The sequence below is a fragment of the Neovison vison genome, chromosome 4, assembly GCF_020171115.1.
Source record: "Neovison vison isolate M4711 chromosome 4, ASM_NN_V1, whole genome shotgun sequence".
Lineage (NCBI taxonomy): Eukaryota > Metazoa > Chordata > Mammalia > Carnivora > Mustelidae > Neogale > Neogale vison.
In genome coordinates, this window is record NC_058094.1 from 41,761,904 (window position 1) to 41,774,994 (window position 13,091).

Genomic DNA, 13,091 nt, shown 5'->3' on the forward strand with positions numbered 1-13,091 from the left:
AAAATTCTCTACTTTTAATTTAAAAAATTAAAAGTTCTGCTTACAGAGTTTCTTTAAAAATTTACTTAAGGGGCGTCTGGGTGGCTTAGCAGATTAAGCCTCTGCCTTCAGCTCAGGTCATGATCTCAGGGTCCTGGGATGAAGACTTGCATCCGGCTCTCTGCTCAGCAGGGAGCCTGCTTCCTCCTCTCTCTCTGCCTGCCTCTCTACCTACTTGGGAGTTCTCTTTCTCTGTCAAAAAAATAAAATCTTAAAAAAAAAAAATACTTAATATGGGCAAATTCTTGACCTTTAAGAAAGGATATTATCAAAATGAGTCAATATTTGTACAAGGCACTGCTTAGTTTATAAACTGTAACTTCTCACTTTATTCTCATAGGGAGCCTATGAAATGAGTTAACTATTACCACCATTTTAGAGGTCAATCTGTTTTACTTGCCCCAAATCACACAACTGGTAAATGGTGATGCCAGATTTTGAACTCAGTTCTGCCTGGTTTCCAAAACTTTTCAACTACCCTATTACATCCCTATCATACATCTTACCTGATAGTTGCCAGATCTCAAACAAATATGGACTTGACTATATGGAGTCAATTGTTGAGATGTACTATCAGAAGAAGGTACAAGAACATCACATGCTTGACAATAGCCCGCTAACCGCTTCTCATCTATGGTACAATGAAGAGATAATGAACCTATCTGCAAAGTAAGAATTATACATCATTATCCATCAATGTTACAAAAACAACAGTCTAGTACCCACTCAATGCATTTTAACAGTACAAGAAAATGTAATGGAAAATTTAGGGATGGAGGAACCATAAAAAATTAGCACGAGTTAGCAAACTAGTATTCACAGGCCAAATCTGGCCTGTGGTCAATTTCTGTAGAGCCCTTGAGCTAAGAACCACATTTAAGGTTGTAAAGGAAAAAAACAAAAACAAAGAACACAACAAAAAAATGAGTATATGCAACATAAGCTGAATATAGCCCACAAAGGCTAAAGTATCTATTATTTGGCCTTTTACAAAAGTTTGCTGACTCCTGGTTTAGTTTTCAGACCAACATACAAAAGGCAGACGTCATTACTCTAAGTAGATATGACAATTAAGACATTAACAAAAAGCTAATACTGTTAAAAAACAACTTAAGATACTTAAGAAAACATAAAAGGAGAACAAATCTGATGAATGCCTGGACAAAGGAAAATGGGAATTCCCGACAGGTCTAGAATAGATTTAAAGTAAATCTCTTGAACATTTAATCAATTTCTCTGATGACGAGAGACTGAAATAGGAATTTTTCTAGGCACCAAGCACATAAAAACCTAGTTATATACTTCATAATGCAGGTGCCAGAATCATACAAATAAAAATGCAAGTGATAAACATGAAAAAGTTCACCCCTACTAAGAATTAAGGAAATGCAAATGTTTTAAAGTTACTGTTATTTCTCACCCAACCAAATTAGCAACTGGAAGGGGAAGAAAAAGGAAAAACACATTGCACTGCAGATGAGAGTACCTTGAGAGAAATGTACCTGGAAAGCAACTTGGTTTTATGTTTCACAGCCTTTACAAATTTAGTAACCATTGACTTGACATTAAACCAAAAAACACTTATGCTTGGAGACAGAAGTATCATAGCTTTACAATAAATAAAAGTAGCAAACATAAATGCCCAAATATTAGGGAAATGAAGTAAATCACAGCTCATCTATACAGCAGAAGAGAATACATTTAAGTGTCTATCCAAAGACTTGGGCATGGTAAAAATATGGTAAATACAGTCAGTCTAAGCTTATCTATATAAAAACAAAGAATGAAAACAGGAAGAAAAGAAACTAAAATGACAATAGGGGTAATTTCTAAGCAGTAGTATTACAGATTTTCAAAATGTTTTCAGTATTTTTTAAAACTTACCAAATGTACTATAATGAACACTTATTTTTATTATCACCAGAAAAAGCCAAAAAATAGTTGGACTTTTTAAGGACTGATTATCCTGTGCCTGTTACCACTATACTTACCTCTGCAATTAGTTCTTTGGTTCTAAAAAACTTCTCTCTGGCATTTTCATAGACAGCTGAATTCGTAGAGCCCTGCTGGAAGTATGCTGCCCCCAAATCATAACACACCTAAAATGGTGATGAAATTTGTTTAGTAACTTTTCATTTTTAAGAGCTAACAAAACACTAAATTATGTTTATCTCAGCAAAACACAAGTACATATGTAAGAAAAAAAATTTTCAGTGAGCAATGAAAATGTTCTTAGTCACAAGCAACAGAATCCAGTGGACTGATTTAAGCAGAAAATAGATTTAACTCTTAAGATTTCAGATGACCTTTCGAATTACTGGGCTTACTGAATTATTGTTTACTAATCAGGCTTGGTAAACAAAAGGGGCAAGGGAGGCAAGAAGCCAGATGAGAGCCCAAAGTGACCTAGTGAGCACTGCAGCCATCTCAACACTAGACTCCAAAGCTCTTACCACATGTGGCCATCAGCACTACACAGAGCGCAGCAACGAGCTATACTCTTGCTAGGGCTGCCACTGGAAACTAGATGTTACGATCACCGTTGCTGCATCCACCATCATAATGGATTCTCTACCATCTCTACTTCTTTTATTTTTTTAAGACCTTATTTTAGAGACAGAGAGCGCGCGCCAGGAGTGTGCACAAGTGGGGGAAGGGGCAGAGGGAAAGAATGACCTAAGTCAAAACCAAGAGTTTGACTCTTAACTGAGCCACCCAGGCGGCCCAATCTCCACTCTCTTTAAAGGGAGGAAGAGCAACTAAATGGCCAGAGTGAAATAGTAAGAAATTTGAACTATAAAAAAATAGGAAAAAAAAAAAAAAAAAAAAAAAAAACCGGAAAAGTACTAATAAAATCTGTTTATTTCTTCAAGAACCTTTTTATTTTTTTTTTAAGATTTTATTTATTTATTTGACAGAGAGAGATCACAAGCAGGCAGAGGCAGGCAGAGAGAGAGAGAGGAGGAAGCAGGCTCCCTGCTGAGCAGAGAGCCCGATGCGGACCTCGATCCCAGGACCCTGAGATCATGACCTGAGCCGAAGGCAGCGGCTTAACCCACTGAGCCACCCAGGCGCCCCTCAAGAACCTTTTTAAATTCATGCCTAGATTCACCAAATGCAAAACTCAAAGACTCAGATTATTTAACCCAACCTGAACATTTTCTGAACAAGAACAAGGCCCAGAAAGTGACAATGTCTGGTTACAGGCATATAACCAAGTACTGGCAGAGGCCAGGCTCAAATCCAGATCCCTACAGCTCCTTATATCCTGTTTCAAGTTTATTCTACACATCGCGGACAAATCTGATTTTTCTTTTTAAGGTTTATTTGAAGGAGGGAGAGGGAATCTCAAGCAGACTCTGTGCTGAGCATGCTGTGGGGCTCAACCCACAACCTGGAGATCATGACCCAAGCAGAAACCATAGGTCAGACACTCAACCAACTGAACCACTCAGGCACCCAGACAGATCTTTCTTTAAAAAGTCTTCAAATGGGGCACCTGGGTGGCTCAGTGGGTTAAGCCTCTGCCTTCAGCTCAGGTCATGATCCCAGGGTCCTGGGATGGAGCCCAGAACTGGGCTCCCTGCTCAGCGGGAAATCTGCTTTGCCCTCTGCCTCTCCCCTCTCCCCAAAGATCCCCACTTGTTCATGTGTTCATGCTCTCTCTCAAATAAAATCTTTCAAAAAATAAATATGATGCAAAGTTTTAAACAACATCTTAACTCAAAATCAGAGAGACAAAGGCAGAAATTAAAAACGCTAGAATGATCTCACTTAAGGTCTTCCAAAGATTTGCCACGCATTGATTAAACACAGCTATAAATACCTGGCACTGCATTTCCTCGGTTCTGATTTTCAATCCAGCAGTAGAACTCTCCGTTTCTCCATTTACCATACCTGGCTCCACTGCCAATAAATCTAGTGTTCTCATCGTGTGGACATAAAGATCCTTGTTTAATTTAAGGGCTGCCTCTAGCACCAAAATAGAATCAGAAGCTTGCTCTTTTAGCTACAAGAATTCAATAAAAGAACTATTAAAATACACAAATCACAGAAAATTAACCAAAATATATTTACAGGATACTCAGTAGCTTGTTGCACTAAGCTATTAAAAAATTTTTTTAACACAGGAGAGCAATTAGATCTGTTGAGATTGTTATCTTAAATTTTTAAAAATACAGAAGTTCCTATTTTGAAATTAGAAAATATGAAATGGAAAAGATTTTTTTAAATAGAAAATTGAAAGAAAAATGCTTTAAAAGATTTGTTTCCACTGATTTATTCCAGAAATATTTGTATGCATAACTGATAGCCATTTAGTAGGCACTAGTAACAAAAATAAAATAACGCAGGTTTTTTCTTCCACATTCAAAATACTACAGAGCATGTTAATTTTATACAGATATAGATACAGAAGATTTCTTATCTTCCCTGAGTATCTCTGGCACATTGTAGGTGTTAAAGAATTACAGAGATCACTTTTAAATTATGGTAACTCCCATATTTCTACTTTTATATTAACTAGATTTAAAAGTAACTGCTACATTTTCCTGACAGTAGAAGTAATTTTAAAATGTAAGTATTATGTGCTTATTATAGAATTCTGAGAAATATTAAATATAAAAATATCACTGAAGGAGTGATTTCTCTAATCTCAAGTATCATGACAATTTGACAAAAAAAATGGTAAAGCACCACCATTAACACTGAAAAGCTATACAATTTACAATTATTACCAAACTATGTTCTAACAGTAAAAACCTAAATGTCATTGCTTCTAGACCTTGCCAATCCTCATATACTTAAGGTTATAAGCAGCATGTGAACATACTCTGCCATGCAACCCGGAAATATAAAAGTATAACTGATGCCAATACTTACTACTTTCAAAATATTTTCTGTTAGCTCTTTCTCCTGTTGCATCTGATTCATACTGAAAGAGAAAATGATTGAAAAGAATCAAATGTTACTCAAAGGACTATAAAGTCTAAGCGTCAGAGGATTATTCAACCTGAGCTGGAACTGAAATAACAATGTTTTTAATGCTATTTCTTTTCATGCTTAAAGATAACTAAATAAATAAAAACTCGGGCGCCTGGGCAGTCAGTTGGCTAAGCATCCAACAACTTGATTTCTGTTCAAGTCATGATCTCAGGGTCCTGGGATCTGTCCGAGTCAAGCTCAGGGCTAAGCAGGGAGTCTGAAAAATCTCTCCCTCCGCCCCTACCTCAACCTGCACACTCTAAAATAAATAAATCTTTTAAAATATTAAACAAAAAAAAAACATAAAAACTCAATTATGATGCTTATTTAACCATTATTTTCCCATGTGCTTTGTGTTTAAAAAAATAATAATTCTCAATTTAAAACTAAAACTTACTGGCAGCAAAAGCTCCTTTATATCAACTTAGAAACTATGCTCTCGAGCCCCAAATTTGGGTAAACTACCTAAATTTTAAGTATTAGGTTTAAAACATACAGATAAATTCAGTAATTAATTTTCGAACTCCTATCAATTTTACATATTAAGACAACTTCTCTATGTACAGAATACACCTTCACATAAATTTAATTTTATGAAGAAATCTTAATACTCTGGAGCAGATGAGCTAACACCAAAGATGAAAGGCACAATTCACAAAGCGCCCTCTCCTACCATCTTTCTAGAGCTCTCTATTCTAGATGTCCAGAACCCTACCTGATTCTCTTACCCTTCCAACTCCTTCAAACCTACCTGGATGCAAGCCTTCTGCCCTCTGGTTCTACTCTACACCTTCTGTACCACGGGTTTTTAAAAATTTGCAAGAAAAAAATGTTTTTAACTCTGATGAAAAAAGTGCCAACAAAGGGTCATATCTGCCAACTTACACACTTAACTGAGGAGGTCCAGGTTTTGCCTGTTTGACAGGAAAACTACTTTGAACAATTGTCCTAATTGCCCTGAAGAAAAGACAAAAAAAAGAAAATTTAATACATTATAAATGTCATTTATTTTTTCAAGTACTCCTTAGAACATTTGTATTATAAATTATCCTGTTTTAATTCAGATAAAAACTTCATAAATCATCCATATTTTTATCAGAATGCTCAACTATGCAGTCATCAATTTTCTCCACCATCAGACTCACAGTTTACAAGATCCTCTGAGAGTCTTCTAGGTTATAGCAGACCCTTAAAAGCATACCCGAGGGGCACTTCAGTGGCTTAGTCAGTTGAGGGTCTGCCTTTGGCTCATGCCATGATCTGGGCCAGGGTCTTAGAGTCGAAACCCAATTCAGGCTCCCTGCTCAGTGGGGAGTCTGTTACTTCCTCTGCCTCCTCCCCACTCCTCAGCCTGTTCTCTCTCTGATAAATAAACAAAATCTTAAAAAAATAAAAAAAGGCATACCCTTGAAGGCCAGAGTGCAATTAAAAAGAGGCTGTCCAACACATTTTAGGTCTATGAAAAAATTTACCATCTGTTGTAGAGAAGGATAGCCATAGCAGTGGTTGGAGGTAAAGTGGCCAGATCCATGTCCACATGCTTTGTCCCAGGAGGAACTTTACTGATGCACAGCAATTCATTTAGCAGCATATTCAATACTGGAACAGACAAACTTAAAAGAAAGAAGTAAAAGGTTAATGTCTGCATAAGAGGCATAAAACGCACAATTCAGTATTTTCACTGAACATAATTAAAATGCTAAAGGACTAAATCCACAGGGCCATTTTATTCACCTGTCTCAACAACTTACACAGAAATACTAAATTTCAAAGTATTTTTAAAATCTCATTATGAAAGCAATTTAAACACACACAACAGTATAAGAATAGAATGAACCAATATGTGCCATCATCTAGTTTCAACAATTATCAGCTGATGGCTAATCTGGTCTCATCTCTATTCCTACTTCCCTTCTTCCTATACTATTGTGAAGCAAATTTTTAACATTAAATCATGTCTTCCTTAAGTGTTTCAGAACAGATCTCCAAAAAATTAACTGAACAGGGGGAGGGGGTAGGCGGTGCCTGGCTGGCTTAGTTAGAAGAGCATGTGACTCTTGGTCTTGGGTTCATGAGTTTGAGCCCCACCTTTATGCAGAGAGGACTTAAATAAAACTTCAAAAAATTAACATGGCCACAGTATTAATTTCACATCTAAAAAGAATTCAGTTGCTTATCAAATATTCCATCAGTGTTCAATTTCCACCTGTATCATATATATCATACTTTCTTTGAACACATCACCATCTCTTGATACACCTCCAGCCTATTAATGGACAGGCTCTTCCTCAGATTAAAGAATTCTTTCCTTTAATTCTAATGCTTAACGCTGCAGAAGGGTGGTGAAAAAGTGTTTAAAGACTACCAGTGAGAGCATAAACTAGTACAACTCTCTTGAAATGCAACCCGCCACTACCCATCATGGGATTTAAAAATGTTTATACCACCTTAGTCAGCAATTTAATAATCTGTACTAAGGACATAACCAAAAACTCAGATAAAATTTAAGGACAAAGATATTTAAGGCTCTGATTTAGTAAAGTGAAAATGTAGAAATAAACTAAATGTCAACAGAAGAACAGTTAATAAATTCTCCACATGATGGAATTATCTCCAACAAACCAAAATGGGGAAATATTCATGATATTGTTATTTGGGGAAAAAAGAAGGGGCACTGGGGTGGCAGAGTCATTTGGGCATCCGACTCTTGGTTTTCAGCTCAGGTCATGATCTCAGGGTTGTGGGATCTGGCTCAGAGCTCAACGGGGAGTCTGCTTGAGATTCTCTCCCCCTCTGCCCACTAATTCCCTCTCTAAAATAAACAAACATATATACACACACGTATATTTTAAAGATTTTATTTACTGATTTGACAGAGAGCACAAGTAGGCAGAGTGGCAGAGGGAGAGAAGAAGCAGGCTCTCCACTGAGCAAGGAGCCCAGTTTGGGGCTGGATCCAACAACTCTGGGATCATGACCTGAGCCAAAGGCAGCCACTTAACCAACTGAGCCACCCAGACACCCCTAAAATAAATCTTTAAATAAACAATAAATATATGTATATATATACACACATACATACATGTATATGTATATGGAGAGGGGGTGCCTGGCTGGCTCAGTCAGTAGAATAGCCAACTCTTGATCTTGGGAGTCATGAGTTTGAGCCCCATGTTGGGTATAAAAACTACTTAAAAAAAAAATTGGGAGAAAAACAACAAAAGTTACACAAAAATGTTAGAAGTACTTGTCTCCCCTCCACTATCATTTCCTTCCTAGTTTCTGATTTTTACAAAGTACTTTCTTTTTAAATTGTGAGAAAAAGGGGAGGAAAACAAGTTGTTGTTTTCTAAGCATAGCCTTAACAGTACTTATTGTTAAAATACAGGCATTGACTCTAAGATATTTTAATAGTTTGGGAGCTAGTGACTGATTTATGACCAGTAAAAAATAACTGATTTATTTAAAAGCAAATCATCTATATTACAGAATAACTATCATTAATTTTCATTCATTTTCTTCAGATACGTAAAAATAGACTGAAACATTTAAAACTGTTTAGGTGTGGATTTTCCCTGGTCATCATATCAAATAATAATGATAAACTAAGTCACTATGGGTAAGTCTATACTTCAAAAGTGATTTAAATTCATCTAACATTCAAATATTTTATACCTTTTGAAAAAGAGTTGCATATTTTACCAAGAAAATACAGAAAAATAATATGCATTTTAAGGGCTGGTTATCATAAGCATACACAGAAATAACCCAAAATATCTAAATAGTACTTCAAAAACAGCTTCCTTTTAAATATTGTATACCTTTTCTCTAATATGTCTAAATCCCACTTCAAATGTGCAGCAACTTTAAGAGCAAGCAGTTTTAAAATACGATTTCTCTTGTTATCGGGTGGAGGTTGCACCTGGTTTTGCTCATTCACTGAAGGTTTGGAAGCCTGTTCCAAAAACTGAACAATAAGTTGAACTGGTGCAGGATCTAGGATATAAAAGAAAAAAAAATCTTATATTTAAGTTTTAATTATGAAGATGCAAATGGTTTCCCTGTACTAGTTTTTGGCTATAAAAAGAACCTCAACAGCTGTGTACTTATAATAACTAAGGAATATGATTTCTAAGAAGTATGCTTGGGGATTACAGCGGAGATCAGAAAGGGCGGTAAGGAGAAAGTGTAGACTAGAGCAGAAGAAAACACCTGCAGAGTAAGAACAGAATGGTTATAGGTCTCCAGATCAGCGAATAACCAATGTTAATTACAGGAAAGCCATGTCATCTTTAGAACTAACTGTTTTAACAATTAGTGCGACCTGCATCAGGTTACCTCTCTGCACCTGTTTCCATCAATGCAAAACAGAAGATACCTGAGATTATGAAGGCTGAATTAAATGAGATAACAAATGAGAAGCATTAAGCCTGGCACCCAGAAAGCACTCAGTAAGTGTATGAAAAGCAAAAAATTAAAATATGATACAGGCAGTAAAACTGCCGGAGTGAAACCACTAACTTCTGGCAGAGTTGTCTCTATAATGAAGCTGATGTAGACTGAGCAAGTTACATCTTTATGAACTTTAGGAGCCAAATACTATTCAAGAAACTTACCTTTTCACGCCAGTACCTTTTTCCAGACACGCCTGGAGTTTTTCCTCCTTCCCTAACAGCACTCATTAACTGGGATATTAATCCTGATCATCATTAAACAACCATGTTACAACTGTACAGCATTTCCTACTCCTGGGAGATTTTCTCATTTTAATTCACAGCCCAACGGCGGAATATACAAATATATGGGTATCTATACGTGTGTGTGTGTGTGTGTGCGCAGATGTATATATAATCTGTAAAATCTCCTCGCTGAGAAACAAAACATTTAAATAAGAACCTAAAATATAACGAATCAGCGTCAGGAGCGGCACCAGAACAGCAATTCCTCGCCCGCTCCAAACTGATCCCAGGCCGGCGTTCTGCAGGGGTGTGTCAGAGCCAGCCTCCCCAGCCCACGCAATCCTACACGACCATGTCGAAGATGCTAAAACCGCAAACAGTAAAAGAGCCAAGGGCGCGAGAGGCAGGAGGGCCTCGGTTTTGCGTTTTCAAGTCCTCCACGGCAGCGCCCCGGCTCTGGGATGCTGAATGCTTGGCGAGGGTGCCGGGCCACAGCTCCCCACGGGTTCGCGCCTCCCGGGCCCGCAGCTTCGTGGCCGAGGAGATGCGGGTCCTGAGAGCCAGGCGGGCGGCGCCCGTGGCCGGGTCCCCGTGCCCTCGGGGTGCAGGCGCCGCGCTTACCCGGGCAGGGCTTGCGCAGATGTTTCTCCAACAGCGACTCCTCCAGCAGGAACTCGAACCAGCTGGTCTGCGGTGGGGTGCAGGGCCGGCTGGAGGTGGCCGCCTCCCGGTCCGCCGCCTCCGCGCTCATCCTGCCCCCGCCGCCGCTACCCCCAGGGACGCTTCCCGGCTCCAACCTGACACTCGGACGCGTGCCTTTGGCCTGTGATCTACGGAACCTCCCGGGGCGAGGCCACACTCACTACGTCCTGGAAACCCACACAACTCAAAATGGCGACGCGGCCCAGCAGGAGCTGAGGAGCTTAAGCCCGCCTCCTTACGCCACCGCTGCGCCACCGGACCAATCGCTGTACGACTTGTCGAGATGGGGCGGGGCCAGCCCTTAGATCACGCCTCCTCCCCGGTTGCCATGGAAGACGACTGGCAAAGAAGCTGGGTCGCCGGTGGGCTTTCCCCTTTCCTTGGGAGATGACCAGCAAGAAAATGGAACAGTCTCATCCAGGATTTCAGCGGGCGTCAATGTCCTCAAAAGACAGCGAAGACTACGCGTGTAAACTGTGATCCAGGCATATCTTGTCTTCGGTGCCTTCAATTTCCCCTTTTCCATTTCCTAGATTTCCTCCCACTTAGGTGCGCTGGGTGGAGGCGCCCTCCTGGCTTGGGCACTAGCGTCCCTGACCACCCTTCCCCAAAAGATGACAGAATGATGCCCCACAGTGAGATCCAGCTTTTCTGTTACTTCTCAGGACTAGCTCTCAATATTTAGCGCTCAATTAATCCTTTTGATATCCCAGCTAGAGGTATTGTTAATCCCATTTTACATTTACCGCCATTCTGTAATGTGTTTTTTAATTAGTAATTAAAATCTGGGAAAGTGTATTCATAGATCATGCACACGCTCAGTGTCAAGAGTGCAAACTCGTCTAGGTTAAGCTGTTTAACCTCTCTGAACTTTAGTTTCCATATTTGTACCTAATCTTAGGGTTGATAAGAGAATTCAAAGCAGAGCTTGAGATAACACAGGTAAGTTCGATAATCAGGTAAATGAGATAATGCAGGTGAGCTTTTTAAGATTTTATTTATGAGAGAGAGAACATAAGGAGGGGAAGGACAGAAGGAGAAGCAGCCTCTCCAATGAGCAGGGAGCCCCGCAAGGGTCTCCATCCCAGGATGGATCATGCCCTGAGTCCAAGGCACAAGCTTACCCAACTAAGCTACCCTGGTGCCCCCAGTTAGGTTTTTTAAACAAGGCCTGACATTTAGAACGTGCATGTTACCTGATCTCATATAGTGCTTTTTTTGTGTGTGTGTGTGTGTATTATTTTCTTACACATGAGTCTAATTTTCTCCTATTAACAAACTCATTATACACCTTTTAACCAATAAAGAAACTGAGGTTCCAGAGTTATTTGACCAAGATTTCCCAACAAAGTAGGGGCTGAGCCATGACTTTGGTGAACTTTCAGCTGGATCCAGGCTGCTTCCAACATGGGATAAGCAAAGATCAGTTGCTTTTGGTCTTTTCCAGAATGAAGAAGGAGGGCATTCATAAGTTTTAAGAAAAATAAATGGAAGTAACTCCTTCGTAAGTGAAAGTGAATCAAATACTTCAGTGGCAATCCTTGCCCTTTTCTTTTTTCCTGCCCAATCCTCTTTCTGGGCTCTGTGCTGCTTCTCCTCTTTCATTTTAGTGTTCCCTGGGGTCCCATTCCTTGTCCTCTTCTCACTGTAAAAACCATCACTGGGTCACTACCCCTCAAATAGTGCAATTCTATTCCAGGCTCTAAAGAAATCATTCATGTATTAGACTAATAAAACCATGAGGACTAAATTAATAAAATACAAGCAGGGATCTTAAACAATCATTTTCATGGAAAATTTGGCGTGTTTTACTCACCAGTTAGGCATAAAAAGGTGAGGCGAGAAAGAACGGATCCCATATTCCTGACTCCATTGATAATGGTAGCTGACCTGTGTCTCCATCCTTTATCAGTATAGTGAATAGCTAAGAGAAAGTTTGAAATTCATGCTGAAAATGTTTGACTATGCACCTTTCGTTAGGTGTCAGAATGGAAATGTCCAGAGGGTGCTAACTTTTGGACATGTGATTTGTATGCAGAAAAAAAAAATTTAGTAATAGTAGCCAATGCTCATTTGTGAACTCATTGTGGTGCGGATTTACACACAGGGATTCATGCATTGTCTTAGTCCATTCAGGCTGCTAAACAAGATACCATAAACCGCGGGGCGGGGCGGCTGGCGGGCTCAGTCGTTAAGCTGCTGCTTTCAGCTCAGGTCATGAACCTAGGGTTCCTGGGATCGTGCCCTGCATCTGGCTCCCCCTTCAGTGGGAAGCCTGCTTCTCCCTCTCCCACTCCCCCTGCTTCTGTTCCCTCTCTCGCTGTGTCTCTCTCTGTCAAACAAATAAAATCTTAAAAAATAAAAATAAATAAAAATTAAAAATAAATTAAAAGATATCATAAACTGAAGGCCTTTTAAACAACAGAAATGTATTTCTCACGGTTCTGGAGGCTCAGAGTCCAAGATCAGGGTTGCTAACATGGTTGCATTCTAGTAACAGCTCTTCTGGGGGCAGACTGCCAACTTCTCATTGTCTCCTCAACTGACAAAGCAGAAAGGAAGCCAATTCTTTCCTAAGGACATTAATCCTATCCAAGAAGTCTCCACCATTATGAACTCCTCTAGTCCTAATTATTTCCCAAAGGTCCTGCCTATTAATACCATCAGGTTAGGTGGTAGAGTTTCAAC

The 13,091-nt window shown here is 39.3% G+C and overlaps 1 protein-coding gene across 1 annotated transcript in view; it reads right to left on the reverse strand.

The window, feature by feature from the left end:
* INTS8 (integrator complex subunit 8) overlaps positions 1-10,594 on the reverse strand; it is a 49,050-nt gene extending 38,456 nt beyond the window's left edge. Inside the window, exons 1-8 of the mRNA XM_044245273.1 lie at positions 10,323-10,594; positions 8,844-9,018; positions 6,495-6,635; positions 5,908-5,979; positions 4,921-4,972; positions 3,866-4,048; positions 2,031-2,138; positions 546-701 (exon numbers count right to left, since the gene is read on the reverse strand). Coding sequence (XP_044101208.1) covers positions 546-701; positions 2,031-2,138; positions 3,866-4,048; positions 4,921-4,972; positions 5,908-5,979; positions 6,495-6,635; positions 8,844-9,018; positions 10,323-10,452 — 1,017 coding nt within the window. The 5' untranslated portion in view covers positions 10,453-10,594. The remainder of the gene's footprint in view (positions 1-545; positions 702-2,030; positions 2,139-3,865; positions 4,049-4,920; positions 4,973-5,907; positions 5,980-6,494; positions 6,636-8,843; positions 9,019-10,322) is intronic.
* Positions 10,595-13,091: the final 2,497 nt, after the last annotated feature.